Source organism: Carassius gibelio, chromosome A20 (assembly GCF_023724105.1).
Source record: "Carassius gibelio isolate Cgi1373 ecotype wild population from Czech Republic chromosome A20, carGib1.2-hapl.c, whole genome shotgun sequence".
Taxonomy (NCBI): Eukaryota; Metazoa; Chordata; class Actinopteri; order Cypriniformes; family Cyprinidae; genus Carassius; species Carassius gibelio.
The window spans coordinates 18,905,369-18,919,064 of NC_068390.1; the positions used below are offsets into that span (position 1 = coordinate 18,905,369).

Below are 13,696 nucleotides of genomic sequence, written 5' to 3' on the forward strand. Positions count from 1 at the left end.
ACTTCTCCATTTGACTTCCATGGAGAGAAAGCCAGTTATACAGATTGCAATAACATGAGGGTGAAAAAGTTATATTAACTGGCAGTTGACAAACTTCCAATATCCCTTTAATAACAAAACCTTGTTCTACACAATCACAAAGCAAATTGAGCATTATGATTGATAGATGAAGAGGTTTATTTGTTCTCATCTCGTTGAAACAAACTGAATATTCTCTCTATACACACAAATAAACTTTCTTCTCTTAGGGAGAGTTTTATGACACTTGTCCTGCAAAAATGCATGTGTTATGAGAGTGTGCAGATGCTCCAAGGTCACAAATAGGTAATCAGTCACAATCACAGAAAACAAGGACTGGTATATGAACTTGATATGCAAAGGGAAAGTTATGCTAACTAATTATGGACCAATTTGATGGAATAATTCTCCAAGCAAGATCAGTGGTTTATTAGATAATAAAACCTGACTTGTGTATCAACGATCCCATCAAAACAAGATGTTATATACTTGTCTATTATAAGTAATTTAATCAATTTATAAAAAAATATGGATTGAGTACTCTATTTTAGTTTGAAGCATGGTATGAATTTTTTAAATGTTTAAATAGTGGATTTGCTTATTATACCAGACATTAATTGATGGCCTGGAGTCGTGTGAACTACATGTGGATTATTGTGATGTTTTTATCAGCTGTATGGACTCATTCTGCAGGCACCCACTCACTATAGAGTTTCCATTTTTCAAAATATCTTCTTCAGAGTTTCACAGAATAGAATCATACATGAATGACAGAGAAAATACAAAAAAGTTAACCCACTGAGATTCACGTTCATTGGCTGTTATTCACTTGCTATCTATCTGCCTGGACACACACCAGCATTTAGGACAGTTTTTCTGATGGCAATAAACCTGTATGTGTTCTAAACTTACCAATATAAATACACACATTTCATACTAACTTTGAGTATTTACTGTACATCTGAACAGTTTACTCTAAAACTTATGAATAATGTAACACTCACAAAACCATTTTATTCAAGAAGTTCCCATAACCTACGGACATAATTATGAGTGTACTCCTGAATATGGCCAGATTTCCAGTGAAAAAGTTCTTCATTTTCACATTAGTCACTTTTATACTTTCCTATTGAACAAACGTATATGAGTGTTAAATAATTAGCTTATTTGTTTTAGCTTTTCATAAGTTTAGTTTAGCAGTGAAGAGGTGTGACGGCTCAACTTCGCCCAAACAGGATGACAGAATGTTTTCTTTTCTTCTCCGCAAGGGAGGAAAGTGTGTGTTTTTCTCTACAATGAGTACCATTCGGATGTGTTTCATTGCCGCTGGCATTCACAGACCATTTCCCTCGGCAAACACATTTATTTAATCACATCAGCAAGTTTTCATCATAGTATGCTTTTTATCTTGCTATAATTTTTTCCTTGCTATACAATTTCTCTGAAGCATTAGTTGCCCCATATACACACACATACACACATCCACTGACCTGCTCATGTTTTGTTAGTCTGGCTTTGTTATGGATGTCCGAGGACACCAGGTTAAACTGGTGCTTTTCTGCCAGAATCCTCAGCAGCAGGACAACTGTCCGACTTCCACACTTGCCAACCCTGTTGTAGATCACCTGACTTGGAAATGGCAGCTCCTAGACACGCAGACATTGAAACACATAGTTATAAAAAATACAAAATAAAAAAGTTGGTAAACTGGTAAACACAAGTTATCCAGTATTAGCTCATACTGATCCATTTAAGCCAAATATTGTGACCAAAGTGCACACACACAGCAGTGAACACATACCCAGAGCAGTGGGTACACATTTATGCTGTGGCACATGGATAAATAAATGAATACATTTCAACCAACTGCAAACTTAAGGAAGGTCTGTAACAAGTGTGTTTAATACTTATGAATATTAAGACACTTCACCTTCACAAGACACATTTACTAATAACTATATTTAAAGAGATAGTTCACCAAAAAATGATTTATTTTATTGACACCATCAATTTGTTCCAAACCTAAATGAATGTCTTTCCTCTACTCAACACAAAATAAGATATTTTGAAGAATGTGGGGAGCCAAACCTTTGCTGGTCCTCATTGACTTTCATAGTATTTTTCATACTATTAAAAGTCAATAGGGACTATCCACTGTTTGGTTACCCACATTCTTCAAAATATTTTATTTTATCATTAACAGAAACATACAGAACATCATATAGGTTTGGAACAACTTGAGGATGAGTAGATGATGAATATTTATTTGGGGTGAACTATCCCTTTACGTAAGTAATTTAATACATCAAGTCATCTTTTCTTTCTATACCACTTTATACAATAAAGGTTGTGTCAACGCATCTTCACTGAGATGAACAGGAAAATAGCTGAATCAATTACATAAACTCAACTATAGAGAAAGATCATATGCTGCTGTAAAGCTCTAAAATACAAAAGTGTCATTATTTAGCTCAAGTCAGTTCAGTGATGGTTCAGTTCAGACAAGGCTGATTTTAATTGTGATCACAATAACTGCTTCTCTCAGTATAAATGTGCAATATGTGCACATTTCACCCAAAAACTTTTTATTTTTTATTTGGCTTTTGCATTGGTAAGATAGCAACATTTAGTACACAGCACAGAAACAATCCCCCTGGAGTAACCTGGGGTTGAGTGACTCGCTCAATGACACAATGGTGATACTGTAGCTCGGGTGTGGGACTAAAAGCTTCCCTTTCCACCCCAGATCTTTATTTACTACTCCACACCACTCTAAGAATGATTCTTCAAGAGCAAGTCAGAGGAAATTTGTAAATTTCTGGACGAACATCCAGTGTGGAAGGAGGAATGGAATTCCCTGTAGGCCAGCATCCTAGATGAAATTGGGGTTTGGATAGCTTCTCTGTCCCATGTGTGTCTCCTGAGAGAAAACATTTGCGTCAAAAGCAGTGTGAACAAATTGTGTTTATGTTTGAAAGTGTGTGACAAAGTTTTTAACTTGACTACAATAGTCACTCTTACTTTTATTTAGGTCTGTAAACATTACCTGTATAAGACCCCCCTTGTCTTCCATTATTTGTTCTTTCTCAGTCTCATGTGCCATAAGGTGGAACAGAAACAACAAATACGGTTCAAGTTCACAGAGAATGTTCTCTGTTCACCTCGTGCACAAAAATACACACACAAATACACACACACACACACACACTAGGGGTGCTCCGGTCACGATCAGCCGATCGTTAATGCGCATCTCGTCAGTAAAGCCCGTTCTCTAATCAGCGGTTAATTCCATCAGGTGCGTAATTTAGATAAATTAGATAATGGCTTTACTGACGAGATGCACATTAATGATCGGCCGATTGTGATCGGAGCACCCCTAACACACACGTTTGTTTTTGTGAAAAGTAGGGACATCCCATAGGCGTAATGGTTTATATACTGTACAAACTGTATATTGTATGGCCCTACACCTAACCCTAACCCTCACAGGAAACTTTGTGCATTTTTACTTTCTCAAAAAAAAAAAACTAAATTCTGTATGGTTTATAAGAGTTTTGAAAAATGGGGTTTTCCTTCAATCAATCTCCATTTCCCTCCATCTCTGCAAATTTAATCCTTTCTCCCTCTTCTTTTCCCCCTTGAGTAATATGAAGATAATCACACTTCTGGATTTCGTGTCTCAGCTCATTATTACTCTAAGGAAATGTCCATCTGTATACACCTTTCTTCTCTTCTAAAGTTAAATTAATGCATCCTCTGGTTTTTAGATTGTTTTGTTTTAAAGACCGTTTATAGATGCATTACATTTACACCATTCCAAATCTGGGGATCAGTAAGATTTTATTTATTTTTTTATATTTTAATTCAGCAAGGATGCACTGAATTGATCAAAAGTGGCAAAAAAAATTTTATGAATGATGTTCTTAAGTTTCTATTCATTAAACTAAATCCTGAAAAAATGAATGTATTATTGTTTCCACAAACATATCAAACTCTTGTGAAATATATCCCGAACACTAAATCAGCATATTAGAATGATTTCTAAAGATCATGTCCCACTAAAGACATGAGTAATGGCTGCTGAACATTTAGCTTTAGCTTATTTTAAATTGTAATAATATTTCAAATAGTTCTGTTCTTACTGTATTTATAATAAAACAAACGCAGCCTTGTGAGCTGGGCATAAGACTTAAGAGACCATAGAAAATCTGATTTAGAGATCATTTCTAAAAACTTTTAAATGACCTCAAACTTTTGAATGATTGTGTAGATTTATTGATTTAGTAAGAGCTTTTAGCCCAAACAATTATATACATTTGGTTTCCATTTAACAGTACATAATCATATAAGGGCAGGCACACAAATTGAAGCTGTGGTCTTGATGTTGCTAGCACCATACTTAATCATACTTTAGTTACAGAGATTGTGGTAGTGGCAACTTGTACAGTGAAAAGTAATAAACTGACATACTTAATGTTTGTATTAAATCTGTGCACCCTATGATAAGTATGTGGAGCTCTTGATAAATCTGTAAACAACTACTTAGAGTTTGTGTTTTAACAGACTGTGGGTCTGTTTCAGTCTCTCTGTCTGTGGACAAAGTCAGAGTCAAAGATCATCTTCAGTTTTAACACAGACCAGTGAAGAAACTTTTTTTGTCCACTTTTGCTTGCAAATGTCTTAAATGTCTGTATATCCTGCAGATGACTTTTGAGGGATAGTCTGATTTCAAATCATTTATGAAGAAAGTTTTTTAGGTTTGCCTCTTTGTCACCATCTCTGTTGGAAACCTGCAATTGCAGGTATTTGATCTTTCTGTGGGTTGTGCATCAGCATGGCTCTCAGTGCAGATGAATCGAATATGTGTATGTGTGGGCTGTCAGTCAATGCACCAATGTGGATTTTCACTTTACTTCGGAATTACAGATACTACATCTTTGAACTATGTCCAAAATAAGTCTTACCCGAGTAAATAGACCCAAGTCTTTCCCGAATAGTAAAATAGCATTGCTTTACAATAAGGAGATAGTTTTGAACACTGACTGGTTATGTACTTGCTCAATAACTGATTTTGAAAATTTTTAACCAAAAAAAAAAAAAAATTACATAATGCAACTTTAAATGCAATCTACACTACAAATAATATTGTGCATTTTAAAAATTCAATACACACACAATATTAGTCCTGTAAATCAATTAAAACATTCATTAATCACAGATTTTTTAAATGTAATTTACTGCGATAAGTAAAACATTAAAACAGTCTTCTCTTAAACCCATTACAATAAATTAATCTCAGAAATGAACACATTGTTCATACACACAAATACTGTACACAAATCTGCTGTTACTTCAACTGTGGATTTTTTTAGAGAGAAGATCCTATAAAATATACAGTACTATGATGTAATGTGCTACAAAACTGTCCCTTTGCTAATGACAAACACCCTCTAAAACACAATGTGCTACAGGATGATTATCAGAATTTATTTTAACAAACCAGATGTAAGTAAAGATTTATTTTACATTGTCATTGAGGTGTCTCGAGTGTATATTCAATACAGGAAATGTCAAAATTTACCACAAAACAATCTCTCTAGTTAAACACAATACAACTTTTGTACATGTGTACAGAGTCAACAGTAAAATGTACAAGAGTATTTCTATGGGTGTTTTCTTCTGGATTCATATGCGAGTGCAACTGCACACAGTTCTCTACTGTCAATAAATCATTCCAGTCTCTGAATCAAATCAAGAGATGGAACATAGCACATGCAGTGCCGAGAAACGAGAGTTACTCTGGAACTATTTTTAACCACTAAATACTGTTTATAACACTGATTACAATCACAGCTATAAATATTTTCAAATCTACAGGGTAATTAAACCAAGGGAATTTGGTTTTGCACATGTAACAAGTGCTTTAAGACTCATCTTAAAACAACTGTGTCCTCGAACACATATAATGACTCGTTTTTCAACAAGTCTCTATAAAAAAAAACATCGACAAACCGCAGTAATGGTTCCAACCCTACTATTATGAAACAGATCCATCGTTCATGTAAGAAAACCCAGCTGAAACTGGGTTTAACCTCTTTTGCAGACTTTGTGTAATGACACTCATCTTAAATCAAGTTTGTTCTTTCCACTCATTCTATTTCATGTTCTCTCTCTCTCTCTCTTTCTCTCTTTCTCTGTAATCTGTTCATCAGCACAACTGTCTGTCATCCCTCTAGGAAATTCTGATAATATGAGCTGTCATTAATGTGAAGTGAGTAAAACATTTGTTTTCCCAAACAATTTGAAATATAAATATCGGCTTTTAGATCATGTCTGTTATATGCTACAATACTCCAAATGCTGACAAAATAAAATAAAATACAATAATATTCATCAAAACATTTCATGGAATTGTTAAAAGTGAATGTGTGACCTTCCATTCACGGTCAAATCTGAGGAAATGGATATACAATAAACACTAGGTCTTGAAATGATTTCCTCTAGTGTGAGAAGGCCAAAATAACAGGACTATTGCAGACAGGGATGTTGTGTGTAGTACATTTTGAACTGGAGGAAAATGAGAGATAAAAATAGTTTGATAACGCAAAAAAACAACTTACCCTTGGTGTAGGAGGCCCATGGTCGTCAACAAAAGTTGATTCTCCTGTAAAGAAAATTGAGTGTCAGAGCTTACATCAAACATTTGTTATTTAGTAAATCATAAGCTTAGAGAGCAATGTAGACAACATTGTTTTAACCCATTCAGTTGAAAAATGCTTAAGAAATTTTCTGATTCAGCATCTGAGACGTATCGGCACTGAAAATCTGCACGGGAGCCAGATGACATCCACTATGAGGAAACGCAAGAAGTGTGTTGTTGTGGGTATTTTTAAGAGATAAACAATCTCCTAAAGCAACGTCTTCTGTGGTACAGTAGCAGCTGAAAAAGAGAAGACACTCTTTCATCTCAAACCAAGGTCTACTTTTTAACCTCTACTCCAGATGGCACGCTGGACACCTTGCTTTTCTTCCTGTGTTATAGGGATAGTTCACCCAGATATTTTGAGGAATGGGGGTAACCACAGTTGTTGGTCCCCAATGACTTCCATAGCATGAAAAAAATAAAAATAAGTCAATGGGACCCAGAAAGTGTTTGGTTACCCACATTCCTCAACAAATCTACATTTATGTTCAGAAGAAGACATTAATCAGTGTTTGAAACAAACTGAGGTTGAATAAAGCCTAAAGTATACTTAGGTTTTTATGTATACAGGAGTGTCCGTGTATAGTGCGTGACAAAATTCATTACCAGAATACTGTACACTATGTGCACAGTTTGCAAATGTGCATTGACTTGGTTTTACACTAATCAGTTGTACCACAAGGTAGCAACACTGGCTCGGGCTATTGTTTAACTGTAGCAATCAAAATTAATAAGAGGGAACAACAAAAACAACAACAAAAATATTGGAGACCGCAACACCAACAGGCAGCCACACTGATGAGCGCTTGTGTGAGAGGGTTATGAGATAGCAGCAACTTTCATTAAAAAGACTACAAAACCATTTTTATCGGTCATAACTTCTGGAGACAAATAGAGCAGATGCTGGACAAAGACAAAGCTTTCTAGAGCACTTGTGTCGACCGCCTGCATTCATTTACATCTCTAATGGACTATAATTTGAAGGCTTTGCGCAAGACTTGGGCCTTAAATTATGACAGATTTAATATTTTTTGGCAAACTATCTATCTAAAGGGACAGTTCATCCAAAACATGATAATTCATCAATTCTTTTAAACTTACTTTTCTCTTTGGAAGACAAAATCAAATATTTATTGCAAAATGCGAAAGCTGCTCTATTCCATGCAATGAAAGTGAATAGTGACCACAGCTGTCAAGCTAGATTTTTAGTGAATCAATAACTACAATTCAGTCTCTTCCTCACACAAACTATCATATGGCATCCAAAGACTTAAACAATTTGTGCTCAAGTTAAATGAACCATATTTATGATGCTTTTATGTTTTTTTTTATGTCTTATCTTTTCTTGACTTTATCAGCATTTTAATCCATCTTGTAGATGACCTTGGAATGAAGATTCACTTAAAGTGGGAGCTAAATGTCTTTTCCAACTTGAAATATACTGTACAGTCATGTGTTGTTTATTAAACAAAACCTATACCGATATCATGGACCATAAACATCACTTGGCCCCTGAGTATAGTTTGGGGTCCTCCTCAATGCATCCTGTAAATGTTGTCATACTCCCCTAAAAATAAAGGTGCTTCATGATACCATAGAAGAACCTTTTTTCCTGTCTAAAGGGTTTCATAAAGAACCTTTAACATTTGAAGACAATAACAGATTATGAAAAGGTCAGAAAGAGATTGTTCTTCAAAGAGCCTTTGGCTGAATGGTTCTTTGTGGAACCAAAATTGTTCTGTGAAGAACCTTTTAAGCTCCTTTATTTTTAGGAGTGCATGTCTTTCACACTTTCAGTCTGTTTTTCTTAATTAGTAAAATTACATTTTATAGGAGGAGTTGAATCTTGTAGACAACAGGTTAAGTAAAAATATAAAAATTCAATAGCTCATAAATATAGCAAAATGCTCCTCTTCTTTATAGTTATTTTTCTAGCTGACTGATGATGGACACCAAAAGGTTACTGAGGTTAATATAACGTTGCAATGTTTACAAGCTTTACACGTTTTCCGCAGTTTGAAAGTGTTGTACTGTAGAATCTCTTATAAAATAGCCCACCTTTTCATGTTAATTCATGTTCATTATGTACTCTAGTAGTAAAGAGCAAGGTATGATAGGGTCACGTGCTGCTTGAACTGAGGCACTACTCGCGATCGCGCATGTCGCATTAGGGGCCGTTCACATGTCAAGTCTTTTGCGCGGTATGCGTGCGTGCTCATAATGGAAGCGATGCGCTCGTTTTTTCCAGGCGCGCCTGCACCGCATCGGGTTAAAAACATCTCAACTTTTCAGAATCCCGCAAGCGCACCGCGCGTCATGTGACAAGAACCAACCAATCAGCTTCATCCTTTCCCGTACCAAAGTTGAAAGCTTAGCCAAGATGAAGAAACAGCTGATCATAGCTGTATGGATAGCCATTTTTAAATACATTTAGTAACAGAGCTACTGCAAGCGATTTTTAGTGCTGCAAATCCATTTATCCTTTGCTGAAAATTTTCCGCGTCTTCATGGAGAGAGCACGTCAAAGGAGAAAGCGGCACGCCTAGCGTTTTCCACGCGTTTTTAGGCGCGATATGTGAACGGCCCCTTAAAGAGCACCAAAACTGTATTTATTGTTTGAATTTTGTTATGAATTTGGAATAATTTTAAAGCTGATACTTTGTCAATTAAAAAGTAACAAAGCACAAAGCTTTTTGCGATTACTGGATGGCAAGTGCACTTCAAATAATGAAGTTCATGCATTAACAGAACACAGCATGGACTAAGATCTTGTTAAAAAGAAGCCTTATGATTATAAACGAGAACTGTTAACGATATTGCCAATATCCACACAGATGACAGCTTTACCTGTTGTAGTTTGTTCAAGTTATGAACGAAATAGACGCTGTTTCTCTTCAAGTCTCCATAATTTCTCTCTCGCGCGTTTAATCAGGTGTGTGTCAGCGCTGCTGCACGGTAGATGAGGACTGTTTAAAACTCTTTTTCCCACTAAAACTTCGATGCACATTCACTCAATGCGCGAACATAACAAACGATGTGAATGCAAAACAATCAGGAAAAAAGGCCTTACATGCAATTTTTTAAGAGATAGCATGTAAATACTTAGGCCTAGTCGCCAGTGGCAACCTCAGCAAAAACTTCACTCGCATTTTAATATTTATGGTCGCAAATGCGACCGTTTTGGTCACAGTTTGGAACCCTGCTTGGATGACATGAGGGTGAGTAAATTATGACAGTATTTTAATTTGCACATTAAGGTGCACTGCTCCTTTAATGCTACCTGTTGTGACTGCCGGTGTCTGTCTGCTGAATAAATAACTCATCCAGCAACACAGAGCTGCTATACTTCTCAGTCTATCTTCAACTTTCTCAGTATGGGACTGAGTAAAAGAATGAGATATTCATAGACAAAGTTCAATGCGTTCTCATCCTCCGAGCAAGAAGTTGTAAATCATTTTCGGCACAGATAAATCACAACCAAATAGAAGGTGACACGCAGAGCACAAACTACTGTTCAACCGAGAGAATGTCCTTATTCCAGAGTGATGGTGGCAGCAATGTAACATCTTTCAACATATGCCACACTAATACTCTCCTGAGGCATAATTTTCACATTTTATAAATTATATAAACTATACCATTCAAAAGTTTAGGGTTGGTAAGATTTTTTTAAATATATTTTTTGAAAGAAGTCTCTTATGCTCAACTAGACTGAATTTCTTTGATCAAGAACAGTGAAAACATTGTGATATATTATTACAATTTAAAAGCTGTTTTAATATATTTTTTAAATTTAATGTATTCCTGTGATGGCAAAGTTGAATTTTCAGCAGCCATTATTCCAGTCTTTAGTGCTTTAGTGCATTCTAATATCTCAGAAATAATTATAATGTGTTAAACTGGTGCTTAAGTAACACTTCTTTGTATAATTAATTGTCAATGAAACAGAGAGTGGGCAAAGGCTGGTAAGAAATCAAACAGTAGAGCATTTCTGTTAACTTTGTTCATGGGTTGTGTTAAAGCCGATGCTTAGGTTATAAGAGGATCATTAATAACCTATAATTAAGACACAAAAATAAAAGAAATGACATTGATAGAAAAAGCCACTAACTTGGAATACTCATAAACACTAAAGTCAACAGCAATTCATTCTAAATAAAATCAGTCATTCACGTAAAAGTAGCCTTTTTGGCTTTCACAAAGCAAAACATTCTCTAAAATAGATTTTTTTTCTACACATCTGGCTTGGCTTAGGCATGCTGTTGTTTGTGTCGGAATTCAATAAACGTATGCTTTCGGCATGGAATGTTTAATTTGAGTTATGAAATTGGTGACTCTGTAAAGTATGGTTTAGAGATGAAGAGAGCCAAGAATACTCCACAGACAAAGCAGGAAGCCTCAAAGGGTCGATGTGTCGGTTGTGAGGTACACTCTTAAGAAAAAATGTCTAAACACAACCAGAAAAGGCTTCTTCAGCTTGTAACAATAACATAACCCCCTTGGTGCTAAATATGACACTTTTCATAGGGTTCCATAAAGAACCATGCTTTGAAATTGCTATATAGAACCTTAAAGTGCTATAAATAACTTTTTTTATTATGAAGTGATGAAGTGTAATGAAGACCAAGTTCCAGTGAAATACAGTATTTTCACAATCCTCTATGATGCCTGTAAGTCCTTCATTATGTGTATTTTGGTGTGATTGAGTGGCTGTTTCTCTGCAGAGGACGAGGTTGTAGGATGTGACAGCATCTGAAATGCACAATTAAGTTTAAAGTTACAATGTGCCTCCAGTTGTTTATTTCATTTTCACTGCGGTCTCATTTTCACTTCACATCCTGTAACAATCTGTCACCACAGGTGGAACATTCTCGAGACGTTTGAGGACTGATGGACATTCTGAACATGAAGATTAAAGCAAGAAATATCTGGCTCTGGCTCACCATTTTTGTGAGGTCAAAGGCTGATTGGATCTGATTTAAAGTCGGCATGAAATCAAATTTGACAAATCTTCTTTTTATATGTAATATTGTAGTGTTTATTATAAATGATTTATCTGTGCACTTCATTATTTTTTTAAATTCATGTACCCTTATAATCTTTAATCAAATAAATTACCCTACCATCCCCCCTCGAAACGACCTCTCTTCTCTTTCGGTCACGTGCCATGGTGAAAGGGTGCGGCCAGAGCCGATGAGGGTGCGGCTATAGGTGTCTTTCTCGTAGGTGTCTGGAGAAATCCTCCACAACTGAATGTAAACTAGCATTCAAATCTGCCTTCATTTTGTTTGCGGTTTCCGGTTCATGACGTTTTTTTTTTTTTTTTTTCATGCATAATCAGGTGTACAATGCATTTTCAAAATTTACATTGTAACAAAGATATACACCGGTTTTCGGTATGAACCGGTTTACCGCCCAACACTAAATAAATATATATATTTTTCAGATAAATAATATCAGATAAATAATATAACCAAGAATGCAAATGTATATAGCTAAATTAGCTCCAGATGAGGAGTTTACTTGCCCCAGTCCACAACTGCCAGAATATGCTTGAAGTACGACCTTACAAAAGTCTCAGTTGATCTCATTGTCTTACACCTGCACCAGACTCAGTGAAGTAAGTGCTTTAGTGTGTGTGTGACAGACAGGCTGACAGCACACTTATGCACTGTCACACTCCTGCTGGTGTGTCGGCAGCAATAACATCACTGAGCCGCGAACATATGGCTATGGGTTAGAGTGTCCTGAAATAATCACATCAGTTTAGTTAAACACATCCTCTTTAAATAACATCAGACTTATTTTTTTTTTTTAAGTGCAGACACCATCATATTCCACTTCCCCCATGGCATAAAGAAGAGTGCAAGTTTCTTATTCTGTGTGGTGACAAGAGTGCTTCTAGCTGTATGTGGTCAGACTTCACTCAACCCTTTGATTTAGCATGTAGGAGTGGCCCGACATTAAGCCCATCAGTCTAATGATAGTGGGGGGTATACGAGTCTCCACCCAGGACTGTTATTCTATAGGTCAGACCCTTTTACTACCTGCCAAATGTGGTAGACATAATGGACATCTGCTTTCCTTTTTTATAAATAATTGCTATGTTTTGTTGTTTTAGGAACCACTGCTGAGTTAGGTCTAAGTCCTTGAAGGAGTCTAGAAATCTGTGTCAGGATTTATAAGGTGTCTTATGTCTAATGTTAGCATGGGCATGAAAGATTCAAGCTCTTATGATTCATTTGTGAGGCTAACACTCAAAAGTACACCATATTTGTGCCACACATAACATCTCTACGTAGTGTTCATTGCTCCCCACATACTGACGAAGAGATCTTTATAGTTTATTGCACTTGACTCACACTGATTAGGTGTTTGTGCTGTTGTGCAGCATTTTTGTGGAAAACTTTGTACATTATTTTCAGGATTTTATTTGTATTTTTTATTATGTTAAGTTAAGAGAAATGTAAAAAAAAAAAATGTCTTTGCGGTCACTTTGCTGTAACGCAAGGTTACATTTCTTAGATGGTTCCTGAAAAATTTACCCAGTGAGGGAAACAAAGTAGGCAGAAAAAATTCAAGCATCTGGTTTTCAGTTGCATTATTTCCTTTAATTGGCTATATTGTACATACCTCTGCTCACCTGCCCTGGCCCTAGCCTTGCCTTACAGGACGTGTGCAGTGCTGTGGCCACATATACTAACCTGTGCTCTTTCCCATACTTGCCTACAAAAGAAGACTACATTTACAAATAGACCACTAATCAGAGACTTTAGGATTTGCTTAAGTGTAGTTTAGGAATATCATAAACTCAACCCAAGTGACATTTTCAGCTTACTGGAGTATCTTTTGTGCTATTATACATGATAACCAATTCTGGACATATTATATTATATAAGTAGCTAAAATCTTAAATGTCAGATTATCAATTCATACATTAAACTGAAGTTCCTCTTCGGGAACTCGAGCTGCGTC

At 35.9% G+C, this 13,696-nt stretch overlaps 1 protein-coding gene across 1 annotated transcript in view; it reads right to left on the minus strand.

Annotated features, from left to right (window-relative positions):
- LOC127937997 (uronyl 2-sulfotransferase-like) overlaps positions 1 to 13,696 on the minus strand; it is a 50,421-nt gene that overhangs the window by 15,418 nt on the left and 21,307 nt on the right. Inside the window, exons 2-3 of the mRNA XM_052534354.1 lie at positions 6,639 to 6,682; positions 1,509 to 1,664 (exon numbers count right to left, since the gene is read on the minus strand). Coding sequence (XP_052390314.1) covers positions 1,509 to 1,664; positions 6,639 to 6,682 — 200 coding nt within the window. The remainder of the gene's footprint in view (positions 1 to 1,508; positions 1,665 to 6,638; positions 6,683 to 13,696) is intronic.